The sequence below is a fragment of the Medicago sativa genome, chromosome 1 (assembly GCF_051527215.1).
Source record: "Medicago sativa cultivar Bolivia chromosome 1, Bolivia_mono, whole genome shotgun sequence".
NCBI classification, from domain to species: domain Eukaryota; kingdom Viridiplantae; phylum Streptophyta; class Magnoliopsida; order Fabales; family Fabaceae; genus Medicago; species Medicago sativa.
The window spans coordinates 88589858-88608993 of record NC_140749.1 but is presented as its reverse complement, the minus strand read 5'-3'; the positions used below and the strand labels follow the sequence as shown (position 1 = coordinate 88608993).

Here is a 19136-nt window from a genome sequence, read left to right as displayed (position 1 = left end):
TCAAATACAACAACAATAACGTGATTCCTAACCTGCAATTTGTTGGCATATAATTACGTGTTGATAAAAATCGAATGAATCAATCCTATATAAACCACGTATAATCTTATGGAATCAGATTTTTTTGAAGAAATCTAACTAAACCAAACTATATGTTAATTTAGCCTTTGAATCAAATGATTCTTTACCTCAAAATCAACCCTAAGCTAACTACAAACAACCCTCCTAAAATCATCTCTAAAAAAATTGTTCATGGTTTAGTGAGTAATTACCAACTGCTACATGGTAATTGACGTTTAACATTAAGGTATGATCTAACAGTAAAAAGAAAAACCATTGTGGTGAGGCGCATATACTGAACATTTGGTATTGGAACTTGGAATATTGGACTAAATATAACAAAGAATGACTATCGAATACTATCAACAACAATGTCAAACACATCTGAATAAATTTAACCCTTTACCCGAATAGTTAAACAAATTTTCCATTTTAAGATTTAAAGTAAAACAAATGACTTTTATGATAGGATAGAAAAGTAAAACAAATCAAGATCCACATACCACAGTCACATTTTCGCTAATAAATCTTTGTTTTGAAGCCTTAATATTCACGAATTGCGGATTGTAAAACTAAATACATGGTACAGGGAAATCAAAGGTTGACTTATTAATATACAGTCTACACTCTTGATCTTGATAATCGCTCAAATTATTCTAGCTCGTGCATGCTCACTCACCTTTTCTTTTCTTGGGCTACAATATGTATTTTCTTCATGTCATCCTTCAATCTTCATTGATTATGTTATATATACGTACGTTTGGATTCTTGGCATCACTGCTCCTTCTTGTTGGAATCAAACGCAAAAGATTGGTTTTGAAACCAATTTGATTGTTCTCAAAATGACAAGGTTGATCCTCATCAATCTTACCCATCTTTTTCACCTCAGTATTGCTTTTATACCCCAATGTTGATGGTTTTTGCCTCGTTGCAATATGATTTCCTCCATCCACATTGATGTTGTTTGGCTTAGGCAAGTGTGGAATGTGATTTGCAGCTCCAACACCATACCCTCCAGCACATTCGATAACACTTTTCATGTATAATTGCCTTGCTTTCTTTAGAATTCTTACAGGGCCTAATATGAAGTGCTTAAGCTTACTTTCCTTGGTTGTTTTCTTTGTCATTGTTCCTACCTTCAACTAATGTATCCCTCACAATTAATTGGAAATCTAGCTTGATAATAATTTGGAACAAAGGTTTGTGTGATAAAAAGGAAGTTGCAAATGGTCGTGTGGTGCACTCGTGTTGTACGAGGAGTGGACTTTTGCAGAGTACTCAATTTGTTGTGGTGGAGCTGTTCCTTACACTTTAATTTGCTCTGGACAGCAAGGTATGGCCGTATGTATGAAAGAATCCAAAAGGAAGGTGGATACTATATTAAATGATGTGCGATTCACGACATGAATAAAAAATAACAAATACTAAAAATACACAATAATGTGAATTGTTGAGTACCAGTATAAACTAATCAGGATTTTATTATATTAACTGATGTTATGTGTCTACTAACGAGAAAGTGACGGTGATCCATCAAAACCAACTAACTTTGCCAACATTCTCTCAAAAAATTCAATTAGGCTAGAGATAGGATCATGATTAAAGAATCATAAATTTTTCACGTTGAACACTGAGAGAATAACACAAAAGCATAATATAAAGAACTTTTTTTGATTAATCACTTTTAAGTTATTAGTATAACATAGAACTGGCTAACCATAACTAAAGGGCAGACAGCTATAGGAAGTCATGTATGCTCATTATGTTTGGCAGTGAGGATAATTTGAAGAGAAAATTGGACAATATAAAAAAAAAATAAAAAATTACAGACTAAAAATTTAATAATTACTTTGATTGGAGGTAAATTTAATAATTACTTTGAATTAAGTAGATCTCTTGTTTATTAAACTCGCATCTTATATATATTATTATAGTAATAGTTTATTAAACTTGTATCTTCGACCCAACATTTAACACAGGTCTAAGTGAAAGGCAACAATTAATAATAGACTTACTATCACTTCTAGACCAAAAACCTTGAGATGATAAGTACTATGTGAGTCTTTACACTTGTACTGTTATCACTAATCATATTTTTGTCCGACATTAAAACTTATTCATACCTGTTCAAACTTACTATCACTTCTAGACCAAAAAAATCTTAAGATGACAAGTATGTGAGGGAGAAGGAGAGGATCCGTGTACAAACAGGACTATGGCATGACACTAGATTAACATGCACCCCTCGAATCAGGAGTAAACTATTACTAGCTGTGACAGCATTCAACACAAGTAAATAAAAATCTACATCATGTTTTCTCAAAGCAAGGGCATCAATAGAGAAATGTCACCTTCATCCCCAATGTGAACTTAGTCTAATTAAATCTAACAGACAATTGATACAAAATATAAATTGTTTCTAGAACATAATATTGCCTCACCGGACATACATATACAGATGAGTCAAGAGGCAGAAGTTTGCTGAGAGTCGGACCATAACATAACAGTAGTCAGAAGTGCTATCGTGGCAGTTTCAACCCGAAGACGATGAGGCCCAAGGCTAACAGCTTTAGCACCTGCTTCCATCATCATATTCACTTCTTTCTCGGTGAAATCTGCAGGCATCCAATACAACATAAATTAGCATCACTTGAACTTTCAGCAGAAAAAATAAGGCTCCTTTACTTTCTGGAAATATTATCAGTTATCATTTATTAAAACTTATGTTCATTTTAAATTGCTAACAAGGAGAGGGAAGACTCATGCAGTAGACACAAAAACAATAATACAATATTTTGACATTTTCAAAATTTGTAATGAAAATAGTGAGAAATATATTGGATCTATATTATCTTATGTTTATTAGTTGAACTAAAAAAGAAAATAGGAAACATTAAAAGTAAATGGGCCCTAATATATTTATACCCTCCCTAGAAACACAACAACTATTGTCTATTTGCTAATCACAGGTTTTCATTTTAGCCCCGGTAAAAACAGGGAGAATGTACCTTACAATTAAACTCGTCTTATTACCTTATCAATCCAAATGTCCACTCATGTCCAGACATGTGGCAAAACAAAAAACTGAAATTAGACTTATTAAGTATACTAACCGCCCTCTGGCCCGACTACGATTAAGCCACTAGTTTCCTTTTCTGGTGACGTCAATGCATTAAGAACAGGAGTTGCTTCTGCTGTTGCAACAAGAGATAGCTTTGATTGCGCAATCTAAGTTACAGAAAATAGGTTAAGTTATGAACATAGAAGAAAAGTGTTGGAATTCGATGAGCAAAATTCACAAATTGACTATGTAACCACATATATTAAATAACTAACATGTAACACCAATGGAATCAAATCCCTAGCTTAGGTGTTTAACTCAAAGAATTCCAAGAAAAAAAAGGAAATTAACAAAGATATCACTAGTAAATAGATGGAATTATGGATGTTAATAGGTTATTACAATGCACTGGTCAAAATTCTTCACAAACAACTTAAATTTATGCCAACTTTCTTGCCAGGTAGTTAGAATAAAGAACTTACAAGATGCAAAATATCACCAATCTCTACAGGAGGTTTCAGGATCATTTCATGCAGTCTTTGACCTAAAAAACAGGCAAAAATAGAAGGTTCACAGACCAAAATCGAAAACCCTTCAATTTATACCCAACTTTAAAACTTCGGTCAAAATAGGCCAAAGAAATTTCGGAAATGAGCAAAATAAATGTTTAACCTCATGCAAAAAAACAGTTACATTGTTTAGATGCTGCTAAAATGACACGTTCCAGTCTGTCTACCCGATTTTCTGAGATTGACGGAGAACGTTCAGTCAATAGCGGAGTAACACTACTGGCTCCAAGTTCCTATGGAAGTCATGAATGGAAGAAAAACAACTGTTACATATAGAAGTGGTAATCTAACCAGATAAAATATCAATATGCTATTGAAACATACTGTACACTTCTCTACAAGCCAGTCAGCGCGCCCACCCTTCAGAGTACCTGTTAGATTCTCAACATGTGAAAAATCGGGTGGGGAGTCAAGTATTAAAAAAAAAATCATAAATAATTTTTGTTTTAATAGAAACTAAAAGAACTTACCAAAACCAGAAAATACATGCAATTGAAAATTCTGTGGAGGCACTAACTTCAGATCAGTCAATGCAACAAAATCAAGTCCAGTGCGGTCAATGTTCTGTATGCATCCTTCTACCAAAGCTCCTTTTCCATTGAAGAGCTGTACCCTTGATCATCACAATTTGAATCATAATAAAAAAGTTTTCAGGATCACAATGCTAGACAGGAACCGAGACATAGGCTATAACATTAGGTAATAACTATCTGACATTTTACTTCCAGACTTATGACAGAGAAAATTGTAACTAAAGAAACAACCGTGACAAAAATAGAATCAAAAGATTTGACAGAAATCATTGAAAAGCAACTGCCGATGTAAAGGATGTGTTTGGCATGTCAAGATTTTGAGCATACAAGTTCTTTTGACCAAAACAGACATGTTTGGTAACATTTGTTCTTCGCAAGCTTTTAACTTATTTTTACTAGCTTATATATAGCTTATCATTTTTTCTATCAATTTTACCCTATTATCTTAGTTGAAAAAAATTATATATTAATTAACATATCTATTTTATGTCGTTTCATTTCATATTTATAATGTAGTTAAGCTGCTAATTTTACCTTAACACTACAAATTGAATCAGCTGGTTTATCAACTATCCGTAGAGGTGGAAAAATAAGTCAAGCCTGTCGAGCCAGCCCATTTAACCCCCTATATTAGGCAGGTTGAGCTGGAATTTTCAACACTACCCCACTAGTTGGCCCACCCCGCCGTTTAGCCCGCTGAAAAAACGGGGCAGTCATGGGTGGGCTGGCACATGGGCTAATTAAAACTTAAAAAAAACTGTCACTTTTTTTCCGAATGAATCTGCCTATTACTTAATTTTAAATACTTACTCCCTGCTTGCTAGTTCTGTTAGAAATTGCACGAGAAAGGCATGGCACTAGGCACTCGGTATAAATTGCATGCTAATTAGATTGCAAATAAATTGCATTAGAATCTGACACTGCAGGGTATAATTGTGATACATATATTGTGATATGTAGTTGCAATTTACACTCTAATTGTGATTCTAGACCTCTGTGCAGCCCACATTGCCATACCTAGCCATGCGATAAAAGTTAGTTTATGTGCTATCTGCCATTATTAACTCACCAAATAAAGCCGAAACTCTCCAACCCTCTTCCCATTTACGCATGAAAAGAGAATTAGCACTTAATAACATACACACAAGATTTGCAGGCATGAAATGTTCAACATTCAATCTACTGAAGTTTCCAGAGTGCATTTATATAGTCATTAGAAATCAACATAAGGAAATCAAATGTCTATAACTATAACTATGAAAGACTATATTGTCAAAAGAAGGAAAGAAAAAAAAACATGAAAGACTATTCAACTTGGCAAAAAAAAAAAAAAAAATCAATTTGAAGGACAAAATTAATTGTGAAAAACCAAACAAATTACCTAGCATTGGCGGAGAGCCTCAATACTTTAGTCATGTGCCAGAATTCATCGCCTTTAACCCGAATAACATTACCCTGAATGAATGAATGAATAGTATTGTATTGTATCAGAAACAAAGATATGAATTAAATGAATTCATAGCAAACCCTTAAAATTAAGAACTTTTGATAAAACCCCAGCTTAATGAGTACACTTAACAAGGAGGAAGAGTGCATGCCTTGGAAGGAGGAAGAGTTTCAGAGTAGAATCGAGGGAGGCCACCACGAGACTGATCTCCATAATCGGAAGAGGAGGAGGAATTGAATGAACGAATGCCGCTCAAGCTTCGACAGAGAGATATTCGATTTGTGAAGCGAAAAGTTGGTGGTAATACTAGGGTTTGCAACATTTGTACCAATTCAATTACAATTTCAATTTCAATTTCTCATTGTTATCCTCCTCTTCTTCGTCTCAAATGAAACGGATTGCGTTGCATTTGCAGGATTATGGCGGGAAACCGGCCACCATTTGGCCCATAAGTCCGGCCCGTATAGAAAGCCCGGGTTAGATATTAAATAAGTTTTATAAGTTTGTGTGCACAAATAAATATAATAAAAATAAATATAAATGATGAGATGAATGTCCAATGCAAAAATAAAAAATGTAACAAAATCAATAATGAATTAGTCCAAGTGGTAAGAGTTTTGGATCCCTTTAAACATGCGGTCATGGGTTTGTTTCGTGGCTCATGCGTATGAGAGAGAAAAATCGATTGAAAGGAAAGAAAGTGGTTGAAATATATATATATATATAGAAGGTGTATCAAGTGAGAGGACTTTTATAATGAGAGGATGAGAGGATTGAATAAGAACCCTTGAATTAAGTTTAATGGTTGTGATTAATTTGCTCATTGGAAAAATCTCATGTTCTGTCTGTAGTTAATAAATTTGTTATCTTCCTCCTAGGCTCCCACGCTCTTATCTCCCTACATCATCTATACTCATGCCCGTGTAATAGTTGTTCCTCAAGAATAAAAAATTCCTTTTGCTCCCAATTTCACTTGCCAAATGAACATCAATTTCATACCTTTAATTCAAAGTGTTGTTTTCAATACATGTTAGGGATTTCTGCAATTGGGTTTAATATAAGTTAGAGGTTTTAGCAATGATACCACAAGCATAAAAAGGTAGAGAATATATTTAAGCAATTTGATGGTTTAGAATTGAAATCGATGGTAAGAAAAATTGGGGCATGAAACAAAAAATTAGTTTTATTCACAACCATTAAACTTAATCCAAGGGTTCTTATTCAATCCTCTCATCCTCTCATTATAAAAGTCCTCTCACTTGATACACCCTATATATATATATATATATATATATATATATATATATATATATATATATATATATATATATATATATATATATATATATATACTCCCTCCGGTCTCAAATGTAAGCAACTTTTTTCTTTTTAGGTTCATTCAATAAATAATGTATGTGGTCTATAATGTGAACCACATACATAATTTATTAAATGAATCTAAAAAGTGAAAAGTTGCTTACATATGAGATCGGAGGGAGTATATATATATTTTGAAAGAATATATATATCAAAGTATATGTATGAGAAATAATAAAATTGGTGTTTGACAAACCTGAAGAAGGAAAAATGTTAGATGAAAAGAAGGTTTGAGGTTTCTGCTTGTGCTCAAAATATGTAAATATGTGATTAACGAAAACTTATTTATTTATGGTTAACATTTGCATTAGAATATGCTGCTAAAAGATAACATAATAACTAATCAAACATTTTTTTATCAAAAAAAACCTTTTTTTTTTCTCAAACAAAAAAATTAATTGAATGATATAGTGCTAAAAGATTAGTAATAACTAATTGAAACTTCTTTTCCTAAAAACAAATAAACAAATTGAAGTCTTTTAATCATAAAATAAGATCGTATATGTAAACTTTGTTGAAAATATTATGTGTAGTTTGTTGAGATATTTCTACTACATAAAATATTAGAAATTCAATAAAAATAAAAATAAAAAATACTGAGTGCATAAGATCAAAAGTTTGTTGAGATATTTTTTTTTTTTTTGAGATATTTATGTTAAATAAAATATTGGTTTTTAAAAATAGAAAAAATAATAAAAATATTGAGAATGATTGTGGAAGTGACATGTGGCATAAAAAACCTTACTTTATAGGCTAAAACCCACTTTTTGCCCCCTAAGTTTGCAAAAGTTGCGATTTTGGCCCCCTATTAAAAAAAATGGCAATTGTGACCCCCCATGTTTACCCCCTTTTGCAAAACCCCAATTTTGACTTGGTCAAGCCTACATGGCATGCCAAATGTATTTTTTTAAAATAAAAATTAAATAAATATGCCAGATATATATAAATGAAATTAAATAAATCAAAAAGAAAAAAAAAAGAAAAAAAATGGAAGGGCACGTGAACTAAAAACTTCATCTTCATCTTTGAAAAAAGAAAACAAAACATCTTCATCATTCATCAATACCTTCAATCCTTCCAGAAAAATAAAATTCAATATGAGCAAAAAGAAAGGAAAAAAGAAAGCAAAACATATTCATCTTCATAATTTTCATAATCTCTCTATCTCTCAAACAACAACAACAACAATCCTTTCTTTTCTTTCTCAGTAATAACAAAAACAACAACCCTTTTTACAACAACCATTTTTCTTCTTTCTCACTAATAACAACGGCACTCTTTTCTCCCACAACAACTTCAATCTAATTGTCTATCCAAACAACCACAAATCTATGTTCAAATCCAGATCTTGAAACTTCAAATCCAAACCCGGCAATAGCTTTAACTTGTTCGTCCTTCACCCATTACTTGTACTTCTGGAGTGGGAGGGTTTTGTACAAAAAATCAAACCATAAAAAAAACAATGTTGCGGTGCTGCTTCGTAATAATAAACTGGGTTCTTTCTCTCTTGTTTTTGTTCATCTTGCCGCTTCTGTTTTTCTTGGTGTGATGAGGATTTTATGGTGATAATGAATGAATCTAGGCGACGTTGATGATTGTTGTATGGATTGAAAGAGATAATGAAAGGGAGTGTGGAATTGACAAGAGGAATTGAAAAATATTGATAATTTTTTTGGGTTTGATTGTTTTGGCCCAAAACTTTTGGGGAAGAAGAGAAAAGACTCACGTGCTTCCCTCTATCATGGTTTCCTTTTTTTATTTTTTAAATTTTAGAAATACACGCGTGGATTTTCCAATATTTTTTAATTCAAAAAGTATACAGCTGGCAACTTTTTAACTTATGTGGCGTGCCATGTAGGCTTGACCAAGTCAAAATTGGGGTTTTGCAAAAGGGGGTAAACATGGGGGGTCACAATTGCCATTTTTTTTAATAGGGGGCCAAAATCGCAACTTTTGCAAACTTAGGGGGCAAAAAGTGGGTTTTAGCCAACTTTATATATATATATATATATATATATATATATATACACACACACACTATTGACTATTGATTATAAGAGTGTCTCTCAAAAAATATTAGAATTTTTTACCAAAACATGAATTAAATATGATTTTTTATATTTTTTATGGTAAAAATTTCATATTTAATTTATGTTTTGTTGAAAAATTCTAATTTTTTTTAGAGTGATCTTTATCATATTCTATACGTTTATGCACAAGTTCATTAAAAAATACAAAAGTTTACTTAAAAATAGGGACCAAAAGTGTTGGTTGAAAATTTTATAAGGACTAAAAGTTGAAAGAAAATTTTACAAGGACTAAAAGTTGAAGGAAAATTTTATAGGGACTAAAACAAAAACTTGGTATATTTATATGGACCAAAAACATATTTAACCCTTGTTTATTTTTCGAGAAATGATATTTGAAAAACTATTTTTTGACAACTTTCTCTCTCATATTTACAGTGAGTTTTTACCTTTTCTCTATTGTTTTGATTTTTGTGTCAATACTCATATTTCTTGGCATATTTTGGTTGTCCCACAAATTTTCAACAAAAATAATTATTCAAATAACACTTCTCTTATTTTTTTTTACGGCATGTCTTTAATTTTTATAAAAGAGTTTTTATTTTTGAGGGATAAAATAGTTTTTATATCATATGCAAATTTGCACATGTTAATAAGCTAAAATAGTAAGTTTGTAATGCAATTTATGCATTTTACATTAAATATATAATTTTTAATAAATAATTGGAATTTAGTTTTTTATAAGTTGATCTTAGCATTTACATTTTACGGACGCTAAATTTAGCGTCAACAAATTCTGAAGCCGAGTAACGTATGTATTTAGATATATTTTAATACACATGCTTCAACTTTATCGTCCACTTTTGTAGATGCTATTTTAGCGTCAATTGTGTGTGTAAGGAGGCCGTGGGTGTTAGTGGTTGATGTAGTAGTTTTTCATCAAAAAACAATATAAGTATTTGTATCGTCTCCACAGGGATTAGTGCGACATCACGGACAGTTTAACATCAATTATCATTCTAAGTAAAAAGGGTGATTGTTTGTTTCATTTACAACTATGTTAACTAAATGCAAAAAGTAAAAGATAAGATTAATAAGGATTGAAACTTGTTAGGAGTAGCGTTCCTTAATCAAGTACCACACGTAGCCTAATGATCCATACAAATTCTAGCTTTATAACCAATATTATCACAATCAATTCTAAACTATCCTTCGTGTCCAAAGTGATATAATTAACTATAAGGTATCGTTTAAACATTCGTGTCCAAATCCCTTAAACGATAACAAAGTCGATCGAATAACCTAATCAACCGTGTCCAGCCTGATTAAATATCCGAAAGCATTTAACTCTTGATTATGGTGATTATCACAAGATTAACAAAGATGTCAAGTAAGTTAACCTAAGATATATTGCTACTCTAGCTCTAGATTCAAGAGTTTGTGTCCAAAGCATCTTGAATCTCATTGAAAGCATTAACACAAGAATAACAACAATATTGAATATAAATTGCTAGAACCATATATTGCAAGATCAAAAGATTACATGTTTAGCAAGGATCAAGTACCTCTCATCCCAACAAAGGGTATTTAGCTACACATCATCATGGAAGCCTTGCAAGGATGGATTGAAAAGGAAGGATTCATTACACTTGTGATGTCTCAACAAAGAAATAAAGAACCAACTTCCAAAACCACTCTCACTCTCTGAAGAACTACCCTATTTTCTCTCTAAAAATATCTAAAGGTGAAAAACTAAGAAGAACTAGAAACCCTAGATATTTCCTAAGATTAATATATTATATCTCCCTAATGAACTTCTAATATATATAATATATCAAGCCCAAAATATCTAAAATAATATCTAACATAATATCTAACATAATATCTAAATAATATCTAACATAATATCTAAATAATAATATCTAACAAGAATAGCAAGTGGCCCACTTGAATTGAGCAAACCGCCTAAATCACGCTAATAGCGCCAAAATCGCTAATAGCGAAATTTCTCTAAGCTCCAGATACGCCAATAGCGTATCTCTCTGGACTTTGACACTTCTTTGAACACGCTAATAGCGTAGAACACGCTATTAGCGCCATTTCTTCAAGCTTGCTGGACAGCTTTTACCATTTCGCACTTTTTCATGATAAATTGGTCTTTGATCAGTGTCTTGAGGCTAATTCCTGCACAAAAGGATAGAGTAATGATAAGTAAAGCGTAATAAGGCATTTAACGCTTATTTCTCGGCTTTTCCTTCAATAACTTGCAGAACAAGTAACAAAAAGTGCTTAAAATATAACATGAATTTAACACTTTTATGACACTCATCACTCTCCCCAACTTAACTCTTTGTTTGTCCTCAAACAAAGGATCGAAAATCAAACAAGTTAATGACAAGACACAAGTACAAAAGGCTTTGAAAATTCTTTCAGATGAATGATTTAAAAGTGAATGCGCGGGCAAGCTTAAGTTTCCAACTAATTTAGAATTCTACTACTAATATGAGATGAATCCTAAGTACAAAGTTCATGTCAAATATTTCAAGACAATGATATATTTACTTACGAACCACACCTAACACACTTCTATGAAAGTAGATAAACAATTGAAATCAAATGAATGAGGATTATGAACACACATCCGGCAATCAAGTTAACATTCCAATCAAGTTATGTGTCCATCCAAATATCGTTTCAAAAGGCATAAAAACATGGATCAAAAGGTCTTTGAGGGTTATAATTTGGCTTGGCTACAAAAGAAATGTCATATGTGGGGCAATTGAAATCAAAAAGCCTATCAAAGAGGAACATTCCTTGTATCAACCATTAAAATTCACAACCTTCCCTACCAATTATTACAAACCCTTGGTGTTTAAATGAGATACACTTTGATCTTGACAACTTATTCTATTTTTGGATTTTTCTTTCTTTTTCTCTTTTTCTATTTTTCTTTTCATGTACACATTGTTTTCTTTTCTTTTTGTATTTACAACAACACGTTGTCTTGATCAAAGATAAAATTACACCATTATACTTGACATAAGATTTACATCTACCTTCTCTCCCCAACTTGAATCAATATACCCTATTTGAATGTTCCTTTACTCTAAGGCAAAAGGGACAATAAAACAATGAAATTTTAGGGTTCAACAATTAAAAACATATCAGAGTCTTAAAGTGCGTCAAGAATGAACTGGATATTGAGAAATTTAAGGACAAGTTCAACAAGCAATATGCTTATAAATTGACAGTTCATAATTGATGACTCTGATTCATTTGGCTCAAGTGGGTTAGCAAATACTCGTTCTTCTCACAAGGTAGGCTATTTGTGGTCAAGTATGTTTCACTCAATAACAAAAATGTGCCTTGATCATATCCATGCCTTCACACAATTTAAAACAATTATTGGATTTAACATAAAACAACTGAGTTAAACAATGAATACCAGTCTCCTTGCATATGTACAAACACTTGAGGTTTCCTCACTTTTAGGCTAGAACTAAGTGGTTCACAACAAACACATTATTGCGAAGAACTAAATGAAATGAAATTTACACAAAGTACTCGTTCCATATTCGAGTAAAAACCTAGAAAAACTGGAAACTTGTACCTTGGCTTTGCGCTTTAATCATAACTATGAATCATTATCAATCATCTAAGATTTGAGATTTAAGCAAGAGCGATATAGAGGAAACTTCCACAATGTTCAAATTAAAACAAAATGAAGTACTTAAAAATTGCTAACACATTATTTTAACAGTAAGAGAACTTACCAAGTTGGGTTGCCTCCCAACAAGCGCTTGTTTAACGTCGTTAGCTCGACGCCTTTTTCGTTAGGGTGGCCAAAATGAGACGGACAATACATCATCCTTTGTATTCCTTCTTTTCGGGAGGAATTCCATGAACTTTAGATACAGATGATGTGGAGTCCATGTCCTCCTTAACTTTGATTTGAACAAGGCGCAAATTTCATCAATGACCCGGTCTATTTCTGCCTTGTTCACTTTCTTCCCCTTTTCTTCCATTAAGTCTTCCTTGCCAAGTAACCGTTCCTGTTTCTCTACCACCTCTATCACTTCTTCATTATCAACAGTTTTGGCCTCTTCAGAATCTGACCATTCTTGAGGAAGTTCTTCTTTGTGTGGTGCACCACATTCTTTCAATGTTGTAACTTCCTCATTTTCAACAACACCTTCTTCAACAATCTCTCCATCTTTCTCAAACATATTTGAATCATTTTCATGTTCTCCATAAGTGGATTGAATGCTGACTTGGCTATCCATGAATTGAGCTTGAATCATCTCCAACTGGATTGATAAATTCCTCAATCTTTGGTTGGTATTTTGCATGTTTATCATGGATTGTTGCATGAAGATATTCAAAGTATTTTCCACATTGGAAATCCGTTCATCTTCATAAGGATATTGTTGATACTGTTGATATGGTTCATACTCGGGTGGAATGTAAAAGTTGATGTAACCATGATCAGCCATGATTTCTTTTATGTGGAGAATCTGAAACGGATAAAACTAACAAGAAACTTTTCTTTGTTTATCAAAGAGGGGTTAGTAGTAACAACTATTAAGTAAAGAAAACTATTTACGGATTATGTGCAAAAGCTTAAAATGATAAATCAATCGTTCTATCTATGATATCTAAACACCAATCCCCGGCAACGGCGCCATTTTGATGTAGTAGTTTTTCATCAAAAAACAAGATAAGTATTTGTATCGTCTCCACAGGGATTAGTGCGACATCACGGACAGTTTAACATCAATTATCATTCTAAGTAAAAAGGGTGATTGTTTGTTTCATTTACAACTATGTTAACTAAATGCAAAAAGTAAAAGATGAGATTAATAAGGATTGAAACTTGTTAGGAGTAGCGTTCCTTAATCAAGTACCACACGTAGCCTAATGATCCATACGAATTCTAGCTTTATAACCAATATTATCACAATCAATTCTAAACTATCCTTCGTGTCCAAAGTGATATAATTAACTCTAAGGTATCGTTTAAACATTCGTGTCCAAATCCCTTAAACGATAACAAAGTCGATCGAATAACCTAATCGACCGTGTCCAGCCTGATTAAATATCCGAAAGCATTTAACTCTTGATTATGATGATTATCACAAGATTAACAAAGATGTCAAGTAAGTTAACCTAAGATATATTGCTACTCTACCTCTAGATTCAAGAGTTTGTGTCCAAAGCATCTTGAATCTCATTGAAAGCATTAACACAAGAATAACAACAATATTGAATATAAATTGCTAGAACCATATATTGCAAGATCAAAAGATTACATGTTTAGCAAGGATCACATACCTCTCATCCCAACAAAGGGTATTTAGCTACACATCATCATGGAAGCCTTGCAAGGATGGATTGAAAAGGAAGGATTCATTACACTTGTGATGTCTCAACAAAGAAATAAAGATCCAACTTCCAAAACCACTCTCACTCTCTGAAGAACTACCCTATTTTCTCTCTAAAAATATCTAAAGGTGAAAAACTAAGAAGAACTAGAAACCCTAGATATTTCCTAAGATTAATATATTATATCTCCCTAATGAACTTCTAATATATATAATATATCAAGCCCAAAATATCTAAAATAATATCTAACATAATATCTAAATAATATCTAACAAGAATAGCAAGTGGCCCACTTGAATTGAGCAAACCGCCTAAATCACGCTAATAGTGCCAAAATCGCTAATAGCGAAATTTCTCTAAGCTCCAGATACGCCAATAGCGTATCTCTCTTGACTTTGACACTTCTTTGAACACGCTAATAGCGTAGAACACGCTATTAGCGCCATTTCTTCAAGCTTGCTGGACAGCTTTTACCATTTCGCACTTTTTCATGATAAATTGGTCTTTGATCAGTGTCTTGAGGCTAATTCCTGCACAAAAGGATAGAGTAATGATAAGTAAAGCGTAATAAGGCATTTAACGCTTATTTCTCGGCTTTTCCTTCAATAACTTGCAGAACAAGTAACAAAAAATGTTTAAAATATAACATGAATTTAACACTTTTATGACACTCATCAGTGGTGCAAGTGAACTGGTTGAGAAGGAAGAAGGTGAGTGGGTAGTATTAACTAAGTGAAGTTAAACGGACAGTGGAAGAAGAAGCTCATATGTTTCCAAGGTTTTCTTTTATAGAATTAATTAATAACTTTTTTGAAGAAAATTAATTAATTAATACTATTACTATTTTGTTTTGAAAGATAATACTTTTTTTGGTACAGGACAGATAATACTATTATTAATTATTCTTCAAAAAAAACTATTATTAATTATTAATACATAACATTCATAAAAAATACAATAAAATAAGTAAATTTTTTCAACAAGAAAAAGTCAAATTTAATTAATTTTTTAAATTCCATGCCACAAGGCCCAATAGGGATAAAAAAAACAATTTTTTTGTACAAACAAATTAGTTTGGATTACAAATAATAATATTAATACTTAAATTTACTGAAAATCTAATTTATGTTTTGAAACAACCAAATTGATTTGATAATAAAATAAGATAATTATTATTGTTATATAACAAATTACTCTTTTTTTGAGGAAATATAACAAATTACTCTTAAAGAGAGGGTTAACCCTAGCGTTTTCACGTTCCTTTAAAAACAAAGCACAAGCCCACAAGCTTCCCTTCCCTTGGATCAGTAGCTTCACACTCTTAATCCATGCCGAGGAAGCTCTGCAAATCAGCCCGCGAGCCGCCAAAACCAAGGGCAATGGTATGCTTTTCTTCCTCCTTCAACCTAATCTTTTTTTTTCTTTTTCGTTTTGAATTAGAATTAGTTATACTTATACTGAATAATACTATTCTGATTTCTGAATAAAGTTGAAGACTCTCCGAAACGACAATGAAGAATTGGCGTATCTTACTAAGGCAGTCAAAGTTGAATTTCAATATCATAATAATGAGTTTTTAAAACTCAATAAGGATTACCAGGATGGAATAAAGTTGAAGACTCTCCGAAACAAAGTTGAATTTCAATATCATAACATGAAAAAGTATGAGTTTTTAAAACTCAACAAGGATTACCAGGTTGGAATAACTCGTACAAGCCCTAAAAGGCATGGCCAGGTTTTAAACATACTCAAAGCAAAAGTGAGGAAGCTGCATCAAGAGCATACGAGTTTAAGTTTGGAGACCACTGGTTAGTAATTTATCATTATCCATTGCACTTCTCGTATGTTGATACTTTTCTGCACTTTTTTTTTTGCTATTTATATCCACCATGTTTCTACCACATGCCGAAATGCCATTTTTGGTTTGTCGCCATCAACGATAGTTCTATATGTAGAATAAAGAGACTAATTTGATGAAAATTTTCACGATCAATTAGGTGGTTTAGGCATGTAGAGAGACAATTAGGTGGTGGTAATCAAATCACTAGATGTTGAGAAAGACCTAGAAAAACTAGTATAAGAGAAACATTAAATAAGATCTAGAGATAAATGAGTCAGACAGAAGAGCATTATGATATGTAGTTTGATCCATGTAGCCGACCTCACTCATTTGGATAAGACTTGCTTGTTTTCGTATATTTTATTGATGTATGAGAACAATATTAGTTAATGTCATGATAGTTTGTGATGGAAAAGAACACGAGGTTCAATAACTTATTTCAATTGATTTTTTAGAAGTCGAAACATACTAAACTCTTGTATTTGTACTGGTATAGTTCTACTCTATAACTTTGGAAGCTATTTGAAAGTATCTCAATACAATGAAGAGTATTCTCATAAATATCTATGTTGTATTCAACCCTTCATAATTCCACTAAATGTTGTTCCCCTCATAAATACAATGACGTTGGTTCATTTCTGTCTTTGATAACATAAATGGTTTTATCTGTTTGTTTTCAACCTTTCATAATTCTACTCTATTGTTTTTCTTCGTATTTATTTTCACTATTCCAAATTTTCAGTTTTATTTGTATTCTAGTATCTTTTTATGTTTAAGAATTAATCTAAACTTTTCATTCTAGTATATTTTGTTTTTTCTCACATGATTAAGTAGGGGAAATTCATGGAAATAAGTTTTCTCACATGACTATAGGGGAAATGCATGAAAATGTTTTTTCCTCACTGCTTGACCTTTTCATTTATTTTTGTTGGGGGAGTAGGGGTCAATAACATGTCATGCCTAATATTTAATGCTTTCAGTTTTATTGTTGATTTTTATGTGGATGAAAATGAATATCTATTGTTTGCTATACATCGGCATGAACCATGATCACAATAATGAGAAAATAAACTACTCAGATGAAAAGAAAAAGAGGATCACACATATTTGTATTTACATTGATATGGATTTTTGTTTGGGGAAAATGGGGTAATAAGTATTTCTTTATCTCCTCATTTTCCATGAGATTATAATATAAACAAATAAATATCTTATGTTTCAGAAGTAAATGAAAAAGCATGTTTAGAAATCACCTAACATTGTCATTTTGTGATACAAAGGAAAACATGAGAAGATGGTAGGAGAGAACTGTGAACTTCCTTGGGATGTGCTCGATATCATTTCTAAAACACTAGATTTTGACGACCACTTTCAATTTGCTGGTGTGTGCAAGAATTGGGGGGCTTTTCATAAACTTTATGGGAGAAATTTCTTGGCATCCCAAGAACCATTACTTCTTCGAATTTCGAGTCCTCCTACGGGATCATTTTCCTTTATTAGCATACCCGACCAAAAAGTTTATTGCTCGAATATGGGGAAGTACTTCTTCCTCTCTGCCTATGTTACGCTTTCTAGCGGATATTTTATCATGGGGAGGTATGATAATAATTCATTTATGCTGATGAATCCATTTACAAGAATTAAAAAGGTAGTCAATACTCCTACTTCTAAAGTTATCCGTTCATATTTAACTAAACGTGCCTTGCTTGCTTTTGACAAATGCTCTGAGGAATTTGTCTTGGTGGTTTTATGCAATTATTGTTTGCATGTCTATCAATCTCGAAATTTAGCTTGGGTTGCTTATTCGAGAGAGGAAGATCCAGAGAGAATTCTTGACTTTGTGGTTTTGCATAATATAATATATGTTGTCACTGACAAGGCTAACATAGGGGTGCTCAGCTTGAATTATGCAGGTATTAAATTTCTAAAATTGAAGAGTACTCCTAGAACCTTTTGCTTTTACACTAGGTTGGTTAATTGTGATGGGCAACTTTTAGTGGTTGATGCAACGTCCTATAAATTAAGTATTGTCTACAAGATAGACTTCTCAACCATGAATTATGTCAAACTGGAAACTTTGGGCGACATTGCATTATTTTATGTTTCATACAGAAGTTGTTATGCATTGAGCAACCCCAGCAGGTGGGGATATGAAAGCAACTCTGTGTATATCATCAATTCTCTATCTACAAGATGTAGTGTGTATTCGGTTGGTGATAAAAAATTGCAAAAGCACATTACACTTTCAACTCCTGATGGAACAAGTTCCTTTAAGTCTGATTGGTGTTTTAGACATCAACATTTTGAGGTAGATTATTCTCTAGTTGAGTAACTTGTATATTGCACACCTTGTTACCTATGGTTTGTGTTTCCACCTATTTTCTTTTTATTTGCTTAGAGCTGAAAAAACTTGTAGTAGTTTGTAGTTTCAACATTAGACAAGTATTTAGATAAAATAATACATTGATTGGTATTGAGAATAATTCTGTTCCGTATAGAATTGAATGTGTTGGAGATTAACAGTTTGTTTACTCTGGTGCTTTATGTTTTCATTTTTATTGATAAAATAAATATTAGAAAATGCACTGTGGAAAACGTTCCATAATGCATTTTGTAATGAAAGTAAGTTGCTGTTTTATTCTCTACATTTGAGCAAATGAAAATCTTTTTACCAGCACCCACTTCCACTCTATCAACCAATGTTGTGTTGTTTGTAAAAAATAAAAACAATGTTGTGTTGTAGCAGTAACTCAATGGTAGTTAGTGACAGTTAAAGAAGTTAGTTATAAATGTTAATTTGTATACTGGCTTATGGACCATATGATGTCGGACTTGAGCTA

The 19136-nt window shown here is 32.2% G+C and overlaps 3 protein-coding genes across 3 annotated transcripts; 1 reads left to right on the top strand and 2 right to left on the bottom strand.

Moving 5' to 3' along the window:
* Positions 1 to 2291: 2291 nt before the first annotated feature.
* Positions 2292 to 6086, bottom strand: LOC146958792 (methyltransferase). Its single transcript, XM_085740318.1, has 8 exons — positions 5822 to 6086; positions 5605 to 5678; positions 4161 to 4303; positions 4015 to 4061; positions 3815 to 3923; positions 3604 to 3665; positions 3174 to 3288; positions 2292 to 2675 (listed from the first exon to the last, which is right to left on the bottom strand). The coding sequence occupies exons 1-8, from the start codon at positions 5990 to 5992 to the stop codon at positions 2524 to 2526; spliced, it is 873 nt and encodes a 290-aa protein (XP_085596444.1). The 5' UTR covers positions 5993 to 6086; the 3' UTR covers positions 2292 to 2523.
* Positions 6087 to 11068: 4982 nt separating this feature from the next.
* Positions 11069 to 13757, bottom strand: LOC146958791 (uncharacterized). The gene is made up of 2 exons (XM_085740317.1): positions 12848 to 13757; positions 11069 to 11258 (listed from the first exon to the last, which is right to left on the bottom strand). Exon 1 carries the CDS (start codon positions 13565 to 13567, stop codon positions 12908 to 12910), a length of 660 nt encoding a protein of 219 aa, XP_085596443.1. The 5' UTR covers positions 13568 to 13757; the 3' UTR covers positions 11069 to 11258; positions 12848 to 12907.
* Positions 13758 to 17581: 3824 nt separating this feature from the next.
* LOC146958790 (F-box protein At4g35733-like) lies at positions 17582 to 18779 on the top strand. The gene has a single exon (XM_085740316.1). The coding sequence runs from the start codon at positions 17591 to 17593 to the stop codon at positions 18626 to 18628; it is 1038 nt and encodes a 345-aa protein (XP_085596442.1). The 5' UTR covers positions 17582 to 17590; the 3' UTR covers positions 18629 to 18779.
* The last annotated feature ends 357 nt before the right edge of the window (positions 18780 to 19136 follow it).